Consider the following 11,518-nt stretch of genomic DNA (forward strand, 5'->3'; position numbering starts at 1 on the left):
CCCCTCCCCTCCTCTGGGGTTCAAGTGATTCTTCTGCTCCAGCCTCCCAAGTAGCTGGGGCTACAGGCACGTGCCACCACATCCAGCTCATTTTTGTATTTTTAGTAGAGATGGGATTTCACCATGTTGGCCAAGCTGGTCTTGAACCCCTGACCTCAAGCGATCCACCCACCTCAGCCTCCCAAAGTGCTAGAATTACAGACATAAGCCACCACACCCGGCCCTTTTGACTTCTTACAATGACTCTTAATCAGGGATAAAGGACATGATAAGATTAGTCCTGGTGAACTCAAGGCAGATAGCGGTGGCAAGCTTGTAAATGTTTTGGAGTAGGAAGGGTGGTTGTCTGAGGCTCTCTCTTGATGCATGTCTTTGCTAGGCTAGGAAGTCTAGAAAAACTGAGTCCCACTCTGAGCAAGCAGGCCCTCACTTGAGCCTTGTGTATGGCAGGGAGCAGGCGAGGAGGTCTTAGTCCCAGTGCTTCCACTTTTAGGGTATTGTGAATAATGCTGCAATGAACATGGGTGCTCAAGTATGTATTTGAGACCCTGCTTTCATTTGGGATATGTAAACAGAAGTGGGATTGCTGGATCATATGGCAATTCTGTTTTTTAATTTTTTGTGGAACCACTGTACCGTTTTCCACACTAACTGTACCATTTTACATTCCCACCAGCAGTGTACAAGGGTTTCAGTTTTTCCACATCTTTGCCAATACTTGTTATTTTCAGTTTTTTTATGGTAGCCATCCTAATGGTTGTGAAGTCACCAAGAAAAATTTTTACTTTTAATTTTATTTTATTATTATTTTAGAGATGGCGGGGGGGGGTCTCACTATGTTGCCCAGGCTGGTCTTGAACTCCTGGACTCAAGTGATCCACCCGCCTCGGCCTTCCAAAGTGCTGGGATTATAGGTGTGAGGCACTGTGACCTGCCTGCCTAATCCTTTTTATTATTATTATGTATTTTTTTAATTAGGGGCCATGCTAATTTTTGTATCATTCTCATTTTCTGCCTAATCATTTTGAAAGTCTCTTACTGCTCTCTCTTTTAAAATTTTTAACCTTAATTATCTGCAAACATTTTTGTATGTTACCTAGTCCATAGCAAGAAGTTTTTTTATTTTTTTGGTGGGAGATACCAAATTTCTTTATTTGAAGGAATGGTACAAATCAAATAACTTAAGTGGGTGTTTTGGTACAACTTATAGAAAAGGCAAAGGAGGCCCCAATATGCATGCACTGCCTTGGTGACCAGGAAGTCACCCCATGGCTATGGGGAAATTAGCCTAAGGCTTAGCTTTCATTATCACTGTCTCCCGGGGTGTACTTGTCAAAGAGATATTCTGCCAAGCCAGATTTGGGTGCCCCCATCTTGCGCAAGTTGGTCACGTGGTCACCCAATTCTTTGATGGATTTTACCTGCTCATTCAGGTAATGTGTCTCAGTGAAGTCACACAAATGGGGGTCATTTTGTTGGTGGCCAGTTTGTACAGTTCCAGTAGTGACTGATTCCCATGTTTTTCCAAATGTAATGCACACCCCATTGCATTCAGCCCACTCTCCGAGTCATCATGGTCTGGTTTCTTGATATCCCGAAGGAAGATTTGGCCATCTCTTTGGCTCTGCAGCTTCATCAATTTCTCGGCATGTTCCGTCTCCTCATGAGACTGGTGAAGAAAGTACTTGGCAAAATTCTTCAAAGCCACATCATTGTGGTCAAAGTAGTAAGACATGACAGATAGATGTAGGAGGCATAGAACTCCAGGTTGATCTGGTGGTTGATGGTGGTAGTTCTGGCTCACCTGTGAGGGGGATGCGGTCGTGGTGGCAGTGGCTGCGCGGCAGTAACTGCATGGCGCTAGACTGGCGACAGGGGCCTTGGGACCGTCAGAGGGCCCAGTGAGGAGGTGACAGAGGGCTAGCTATGGGCGGCCAGCCGGGGTGGGGGACAAGAGCCCGGTTCCGTCCAAGCACTGTTGAACGAGGAAACCCCAGTGACTCTCCGCAAAGAATGTCTCATTTTTTCTTTCTAAAATAAAAAATAATAATAATAAAATTTTGTACATGAATGAAGTCCTTGGGGAGCTACATCTATAAGACTTGTTTCTTTTTTTTTTTTTGAGATGGAGTCTCACTCTGTCATCCAGGCTGGAGTCCATGGCACAGTCTGGGCTCACTGCAACCTCTGCCCTCCGAGTTCAAGCGATTCTCCTGCCTCAGCCTCCCAAGTAGCTGGGATTACAGGCATGCGCTACCACACCTGGCTAATTTTTGCATTTTTAGTAGAGATGGAGTTTCACAATGTTGGCCAGGCTGGTCTCAAACTGACCGACCTGAAGTGATCCGCCCCCCTTGCTCTCCCGAAGTGCTGGGATTACAGGCGTGAGCCACCATGCCCACCCTATAAGACTTGTTTCTGCTGCCTCTCATTCTCAGTGGCTTGTTTCCATTTCCTTATGTGTGTCTAGTATTCTTTAGTATTTGAGCCCATGCTTAGAACTCAAATCTTTTTTTTTTCTTACCCCACTTTGGAGATTTTTTTCTCATTGGAGATTTTGCCTTGCTTATTGACAGCCCAACAATGCATTAAAAATTTAATAAGTATCTAGTTAAATTATAGTGGGAACATTTCTCCAAGTGTTTCATCTGCCAAGTCTATATATAGAAATATCTGGTCTTATTGTGAAACTTGCCCCTTCTCTTTTTTCCCCTTCCATTTAACAATATATTAGATATCTTTCTATGTCATTATCTCATTCTTTTTCATGGCTGTGAAGTATTCCTTTTTATGAATAGATAATAATTTAACCATTCTACCATTGCAGGACATTAAGTTGTTTCCAGTTTTTTTATTATGAAATTACAGGCCGGGCGCGGTGGCTCAAGCCTGTAATCCCAGCACTTTGGGAGGCCGAGACGGGCGGATCACAAGGTCAGGAGATCGAGACCATCCTGGCTAACACTGTGAAACCCCGTCTCTACTAAAAAATACAAAAAACTAGCCGGGCGAGGTGGCGGGCGCCTGTAGTCCCAGCTACTCGGGAGGCTGAGGCAGGAGAATGGCGTGAACCCGGGAGGCGGAGCTTGCAGTGAGCTGAGATCCGGCCACTGCACTCCAGCCCCGGCGACAGAGGGAGACTCCCCCCAAAAAAAAAAAAAAAAGAAATTACAGTAAACACATTCATATGTATGTGTTTGTACGTTTTTGCTAGTATTTCTGTAGGATTGATTTCTATAAGTGACATTAGTGTTTGATGAGATTTTGATTAAATGCTGTCAAATTGACCTAAATAGGCTATGCTAGTTTATACCTGTACCAGCAGTGACTGAAAATACCCATTTTCCTGTACCTTCTTCTTTGACTCTAGATATTATTGATCTTTTTAATTTTACTAATTCAAGGAGAGAAAATTCATATTTCTTTTAGAATTTGATGCTTTGGTTATTAGGTTAAGCATATCTTCATGCATTTATTGGACGTGTATTTCTTTTCTTTTTTTTTTTTTTTTTTTTTGAGACAGGGTCTCTGTAGCCCAGGCTGGACTGTAGTGCTATGATCATAGCTCACTTCAGCCTCGACCTCCTAGGCTCAAGTGATCCTCCCACCTCAAATTCTAGAATAGCTGTAATTTTAGATTACAGGTGCATGCTGTCATGCCTGGCTAATTTTTGTATTTTTTGTAGAAATGGGGTTTTGCCGTGTTGCCCAGGCTGGTCTCAAACTCCTGAGCTTAAGCAATTCTCCTGCCGTGGCTTCCCAAAGTGCTGGGATTATAGGCGTCACCCACTGTGCTCAGCCCTTGGACATTTATTTTTTCTGAAAATTGTTCATTTTTCTTTCCTTTTTTATTTTTGAGACAGAGTCTTGCTCTGTCATCCAGGCTGGAGTACAGTGGTGGAATCTCAGCTCACTGCAACCTCTGCCTCCCAGGCTTAAGCAATCCTCCCACCGTAGCCTTCTGAGGAACTGGAACTACAGGCATGCACCACTGTGCCCAGCTGATTTTTGTATTTTTAGTAGAAACGGGGTTTCACCATGTTGCCCAGGCTGGTCTCAAATACCTGGGCTCAAGTGATCCATTGCCTTGGCCTCCCAAAGTGCTGGGATTACAAGTGTGAGCCACTGGCACCTGGCCATTTGTCAGTTTCTCTATTGAATTGTTTCTTATTGATATATTAATATGCAGTAGTCTCCCCTTATCTGTGGTTTCACTTTCTACATCTGAAAATATTAAATGGAAAACTCCAGAAAAAAACAACTCATAAAGTTTAAATTGGTCACTATCCTGAGTCATTTGGTGTAAACTTGTGCTGTCCCACCAGGAACATGAATCCTTCCTTTGTCTGGTGTATCTGTGCTGTATGCGCTACCTGCCTGTCCGTCACTTAGTTGTCATCCTGGTTATCAGATAACTGTTGCAGTTTGCAGTGCTTGGATTCAAGTAACCTTTATTTTATTTAGTAGTGGCCCCAAAGTGCAATAGTAGTGATTTTGGCAATTAGGAACGCTAAAGAGAAGCTGTAAAGTGCTTCCTAAACGAAAAGATGAAAGTTCTCAACTTAAACTTTTCAAATCCTATATTGAAGTTGCCAAGATCGATAGTAAGAATGAATCTTCTATTGTGAAATTGTGGGGAAGGAAAAAGAAATTCATGCTAGTTTTGCTGTTGTATCTCATACTGTAAAAGTTACAGCCACAGTTCATAAGTGCTTAGTTAAGATGGAAAAGGCACTAAATTTATGGATGGAAGATGTGAACAGAAATGTGTTACATTTGATGGCAGTCAGGTTCAGTACTATCGGTGGTTTCAGCCATCCACCATACTTAGAATGTATCCCCCTAGGACTACTGTATGGTTTGTGTTGCAGACATTTTCTACCAGGCTGATTTTCTTTTTTTTTCTTCTTTTCTTTCTTTTATTTGAGAAGGAGTTTCACTCTTGTTGCCCAGGCTGGAGTGCAATGGCGCGATCTCGGCTTACTGCAACCTCTGCCTCCCAGGTTCAAGCGATTCTCCTGCCTCAGCCTCCTGAGTAGCTGGGATTACAGGCATGTGCCACCACACCCGGCTAATTTTGTATTTTTTGAAGAGACGGAGTTTCACCATGTTGGTCAGGCTGGTCTGGAACTCCTGACCTCAGGTGATCCGCCCGTCTCGGCCTCCCGAAGTGCTGGGATTATAGGCATGAGCCACCGTGCCCGGCCTAGGCTGATTTTCAATGCTGTCTTTTTCAAGAAATCGTGGTATGTTCCTCCATTTCTTCAGACCTTTAAAAAGCCTCTATTTTAATGAATTTTTACAGATTTCTTCTCATATGTCTTTCATGTTTCTTAAGTTCATTCCTAGGTATTGAATTTTTTTTTTAATTGTGGAAGTAGGATTTAAAAACTGTTACATTTTCATTTTTGGCATGAGAGAAAGCTAGTTTCTTTCTTTACATATCTTGTACCTGACTACTTAACTCTTAGTTCTATTTTCTGTATATTCTTCCCTGTAAGTTTGCCCATAGTTACTTTTGTTCTGAAAAGGAGGGAATTATTTTTCTTTCTCCTTTCTAGACTAAATAGTCTCTTGTTTTTAGGGCTCTGGACCTGGGCTTGTGCTATTAGGGCTATAGTTGAATTAGCAGCATGGGATACCATCTTTGTGGCCTTGCAAGGGAACATAACCACCAGACGTAATCTTATTTCTGTGGGAAATGTTGTTCTAAATGCCAGAGTCCAAATTACAAAAGACTTTTTGAATGTACCTCATTAAAAAAGAACAAGATTTGGGCTGCCTTTAGATTGTGCACTGTGTTAAAATTACAGAATCTGTTTGAATTTCAGGAGCGTGAGGATCATCCCCGGAGAGGACGGGAGGATCGGCAGCACAGGGAACCATCAGAACAGGAACACAGGAGAGCTAGGAAAAGTGACCGGAACAGACACCGGGGCCATTCCCACCAAAGGAGAACATCTAACGAGAGACCTGGGAGTGGGCAGGGTCAGGGACGGGATCGAGACACTCAGAACCTGCAGGCTCAGGAAGAAGAGCGGGAGTTTTATAATGCCAGGCGACGGGAGCATCGCCAGAGGAATGACATTGGTGGTGGTGGTAGTGAGTCTCAGGAGTTGGTTCCTCGGCCTGGTGGCAACAACAAAGAAAAAGAGGTGCCTGCTAAAGAAAAACCAAGCTTTGAACTTTCTGGGGCACTTCTTGAGGACACCAACACTTTCCGGGGTGTAGTCATTAAATATAGCGAGCCCCCAGAAGCACGTATCCCGAAAAAACGGTGGCGTCTCTACCCATTTAAAAATGATGAGGTGCTTCCAGTCATGTACATACATCGACAGAGTGCGTATCTACTGGGTCGACACCGCCGCATTGCAGACATTCCTATCGATCACCCGTCTTGTTCAAAGCAGCATGCGGTCTTTCAATATCGGTAAGTAACATGGAGGAAGAAACTAATGTGAGCAGAAACAATTGCTCAGTTAGGTTTACTAAGATTTTTGTTCATATTTATGCAGAAGAATCCCAAACCCCTCATATCTAAAGAGTATTGTTAATCTAACTTCCCTTTAAATAATTGCTTACATATTTATAAGAACACTATACTTTTAATCTATTTTTTATTTTTTTGTGACAAGGTCTCACTCTGTCACCCAGTCTAGAGTGCAGTGGAGCAAACACAGCTCACTCCAGCAACCTCCTGGGCTCAAATGATTGTCTCCCACCTTGGCCTCCCGAGTAACTGGGACCACAGGCGTGTGCCTCTGTGCTCAACTAATTTTGAAATTGGTTCTTGATAGCTTGCATGGGACATCTGTGATGATTCTCACAACAATCCTGTGAGAAGGATAGGACCGGTTTTTGGTTTTTTGTTTTTGTGAGACGGAGTCTCCTTCTGTGCCCAGGCTGGAGTGCAGTGGTGTGATCTCAGCTCACTGCAACCTCTGCCTCCCGCGTTCAAGCAATTCACCTGCCTCAGCCTCCCGAACAGCTGGGAATACAGGCGCACACTGCCACACCCAGCGAATTTTTGTATTTTTAGTAGAGACAGGGTTTCATTGTATTGGTCAGTCTGGTCTTGAATTACTGACCTCGTGATCCACCCGCCTCGGCCTTCCAAATTGCTGAGATTACAGGTGTGAGCCACTGCGCCTGGCCTGTTTTTTGTTGTTGTTTTGTTTTGTTTTAACATGGTCTCCTGACTTTGAATGGACAAGTATTTATATCCCCATTTGACAGATGAGAAAACTGAAGCCCAGCAAAACCAAGTGACTTGCCTAACAAATGGTCACTATAGTACAGTGGTCCCCAACCTTTTTGGCACCAAGGACCGGTTTCATGGAAGACAGTTTTTCCATGGAACCAGGGGGATGGTTTCAGGATTCAAGTGCATTACATTTATTGTGCACTTTATTTTCTAATATTATTTCATTGTAATATATAATGTAATAATTATACAACTCACCATAATCTAGAATCAGTGGAAGCCCTGAGCTTGTTTTCCTGCAACTCGATGGTCTCATCTGGGGGTGATGGGGGACAGTGACAGATCAGGCATTAGATTCTCCTAAGGAGCACGCAGCCTAGATCCCACCTGTGCACAGTTCACAATAGGGTTCACGCTCCTATGAGACTAATGGCACCGCTGATCTGACAGGAGGCAGAGCTCAGGCAATAATAATACGAGTGATGGGGAACAGCTGAAAATACAGATGAAGTTAGGCTTGCTTGCCTGTCTGCCCACTGCTCACCTCTTGCTGTGCGGCCTGGTTCCTAACAGGCCACGGACTGGTACCAGTCTGTGGTCCAGGAGCTGGGGACTCCTGCCATGGTAGAACTCTGGCTCAAATATAGCTCCCTTGACTCTGAAGTCCAAGTCCACTCTTTTTTCCCATTTGGACAGGAACTGAAATATATTGAAATACAGGTTAAAGAAACATTGATTATAAACAACAGAAAAAAATGTATTTTCTTAACCACAGCAAGAGACATTGGATTCTGCATTTCCACCTTTTGATCTTCCATGGATTCTCCCCACCCTCCAGCAACCTATTCTCAACTTTTCTACTAAATATATTTAAACTTCCAATTTCCCTTCCCAGGGCCATGCTTTCCCCTTGATTTCTTTGATTCCCTAGAATTTTAACTTGAACTGTGCTCAAGTCAGGTTATTTACATCATCTAGGCTGTCTTAGCAAAGAGCTTTAGAGAGGCTGGATGATCTGAGGCAGAAATTTGCTCATAGGTTTCTCTTTCTTCTCTGCTAGGCTTGTGGAATATACCCGTGCTGATGGCACGGTTGGCCGAAGAGTGAAGCCCTACATCATTGACCTTGGCTCAGGCAATGGAACCTTCTTAAACAACAAACGTATTGAGCCACAGAGATACTATGAACTAAAAGAAAAGGATGTACTCAAATTTGGATTCAGTAGCAGAGAATATGTCTTGCTCCATGAGTCGTCGGACACTTCGGAAATAGACAGGAAAGACGATGAGGATGAGGAGGAGGAGGAAGAAGTGTCTGACAGCTAACAAACTAAGAACCCAAACTATTGAGACACGTTTTGCTTGTTGGAAGGCTTTGATTGACTCAGAGAGCACTATGGTGGTGGGTCTGACACTATCATGCTCTCTGTAATGCCTCTTACTGCCTTAAGTCTTTCCCCTGTTGCTGACCAGATTGTGTTACCATTTGAATACACTGACTAATGTTTGTTAAACTTTTTCTGTGGCACCTTGGCCACATGCCTGCAGGCGTTTGTTTTCAGAACAGTCTCACCAATTACAACACACCGTGTTTTAGTAGAAGCGTTGTGGTTTTAGTTGGTGCTTTCAGAACTGCTGCCTAGGAAACTATAAACCCTTGGTTAAGGGTAAATCATGGCTTGTTCTCTTTGTACAGTTAACTTTATTTATATAGGTATTAAGCTTTGTAGACCAGGTGTTTTTCTTTTGGGGCGAACCCCTGAGCAGAGAATCTTACTAGGCTTTGGGTATCACCAAAACAACCTCCAGTATATACCAAAGCTTTGACCTGGTTGAGCTCTTGAGCTTAGAAGTTGATTTTGCACTTAGTCTTTTGGGGGTGGGAATGTACTGCAGTCAGTAAACGTTATTGACTGTTTAATTTAAACAGATGCTTTGTGGCACCTGCTCAAGCCCGTGACTGTACAGAAGGATCCTGGTTGCTACTCGTGGGTGCTGATTCAGCGTCACAAGTGACTGAAATTGGCCATGGATCTGTTCTTTCTGAAAGAATTCCTGATTTCTCCATGGAGCATGTACAAAACAGTTTTGATCATATTAACTGTACTTCAGTTTTGCATTTTTATTCAAATGTTATCTCCTTTTTTTTTCTTTGAGAAATAAACTGTCACTGATGTGGCAGGTTCTTAGTTTATTCTAATAACGTGTATATGTCTAAAGCAGGTTGTGTTGTTTACATTATTTCTACACATTTCATCCTTTTAAAATTGTTCAGAGAGGCTGTATTTCCCTTCCCAAGGTTGGAAAGCAGGGGAATTTCCCAGTTTCCTAGTTTTCCACCAGAGGAATATGTGTAAGTAGCGAAGTATTCACTGCTTACATGTAGTGTCTATGTATGTATATATGTAAATTGTGTGTTAAAGAGCTGATACTGATTTTCATATGACAATGTTAGGCAAAGGCCTCCCTGCATTTGTAGAGCAGGTGTTCATTTATATGTATTTTTGGGATAAAAAAATAAAATTTGTAAATATAGCCCCATTTCAAAGAGTAATGCTTTCCTAGCTTAGAGGACCTTGTGTTCATAGGTCTGTTTGCTGCTAATGGAGCCTTCTGTCAGTACTTTTGAGATAAAAACAGGTAGCTGTTTTAGAGTGTTGTGGGGAAGGTTATATTGTTGGCCTCCAAGTCAGTAGAATAGCGGACGGTGACACGGAGGTGGGTTGTGGGGAAAGGTGGTAAAGCAGCTCAATCAGTGTTACTACTAATTGTTCATCTTGGGTTGAGACTTAGGATGCTATAAATTTGATTGTTTTCATACCCATGTGTGCTCAGGGCTAAAGGTTGGCTAGTGGGAGGGGCAGCTGACTAATGTTCATTCAGAAGAAGTTAAAAGATCCTTTGAAAAGTGAACACTTGGCCGGGCGCGGTGGCTCAAGCCTGTAATCCCAGCACTTTGGGAGGCCGAGACGGGCGGATCACGAGGTCAGCAGATCGAGACCATCCTGGCTAACACAGTGAAACCCCGTCTCTACTAAAAAATACAAAAAACTAGCCAGGCGAGGTGGCGGGCGCCTGTAGTCCCAGCTACTCGGGAGGCTGAGGCAGGAGAATGGCGTAAACTTGGGAGGCGAAGCTTGCAGTGAGCTGAGATCCGTCCACTGCACTCCAGCCTGGGCGACAGAGTGAGACTCTGTCTCAAAAAAAAAAAAAAAAGAAAGGAAAGTGAACACTTAATAAGGTCATTAGATGAAATGTAAGTTGGGCCAGGTACAGCACGGTGGCTAATGCCTATAATCCCAACACTTTGGAAGGCTGAGGTGGGCGGAGTTCAAGACCAGCCTGGCCAACATGGTGAAACCCCATCTCTACTAAAAACACATAAATTAGCTGGGCATGGTGGCACATGCCTGTAATCCCAGCTACTCAGGAGGCTGAGGCAGGAGAATCGCTTGAACCCAAGAGGCGGAGGTTGCATTGAGCTAAGATCATGCCACTGCACTCCAGCCTGGGTGACAACCAGACTCTGGCTCAGGAAAAAAAAAAAAAAAAAAGGTAAGTTGAAGGATGTGTTCTACATTGGCCACTGTAACTGCTATTTTCTTCATTTTGGTATGTGTCATAGATCATATATATGTGCTTATCTGAAAAGTAGGTTTGTTTGGATGAACTTTTCTCTTGATCCAGACTGACTATTTTCTCTTGAGGGTTTAAGCACTAATCTGGTATCTTACTGTAGGGCCTCCTTGTTCAGTTTGTGCTGCAGTAGCACTGCTTTGTGGTAGCCTTGAGTTTTGCTATAAACTTCATCCTGTGGTGGGCACTGTGATAGATGACCACTTTGCCTACCTTTTTCAGTTAAGAAGTCTTAATTGTTTAGTCAGTTTTTGTCTTAGTGGAGGAATGACGTCCTGGATTGAGAAATTCTTTATGCCACATATCTGAGGAGGTGTTTTTTTGGTTTTGTTTTGTTTTGTTTTGTTCAGATGACGTCTCACTCTGCCGCCCAGACTGGAGTGCAGTGGCATGATCTCGGCTCACTGCAACCTCCACCTCCCAGTTTCAAACGATTCTCCTGCCTCAGCCTCCCAAGTAGCTGAGACTATAGGCACCTGTCACCAAGCCCGGCTAATTTATATATATATATATAATTTTTATTATTATTATTTTTTAAGTAGAGATGAGGTTTCACCATGTTGGCCAGGCTGCTCTCGAGCTCCTGACCTTGTGATCCGCTCTTCTCGGCCTTCCAAAGTGCTGGAATTACAGGTGTGAGCCACCAGGCCTGGCCTGAGAAGGTGTTTTTTTTTTTTTT

The 11,518-nt window shown here is 43.4% G+C and overlaps 1 protein-coding gene and 1 pseudogene across 1 annotated transcript in view; one reads left to right on the forward strand and one right to left on the reverse strand.

Moving 5' to 3' along the window:
• Positions 1-9,744, forward strand: part of SNIP1 (Smad nuclear interacting protein 1) — a 22,026-nt gene extending 12,282 nt beyond the window's left edge. The window contains exons 4-5 of the mRNA XM_017892143.1: positions 5,832-6,430; positions 8,265-9,744. Of these exons, the coding sequence (XP_017747632.1) occupies positions 5,832-6,430; positions 8,265-8,529 (864 nt within the window). The 3' untranslated portion in view covers positions 8,530-9,744. The remainder of the gene's footprint in view (positions 1-5,831; positions 6,431-8,264) is intronic.
• Positions 1,296-2,589, reverse strand: LOC108542191 (ferritin heavy chain pseudogene; annotated as a pseudogene).
• Positions 9,745-11,518: the final 1,774 nt, after the last annotated feature.

Source organism: Rhinopithecus bieti, unplaced genomic scaffold (assembly GCF_001698545.2).
Source record: "Rhinopithecus bieti isolate Rb0 unplaced genomic scaffold, ASM169854v2 scaffold_22548, whole genome shotgun sequence".
Lineage (NCBI taxonomy): Eukaryota > Metazoa > Chordata > Mammalia > Primates > Cercopithecidae > Rhinopithecus > Rhinopithecus bieti.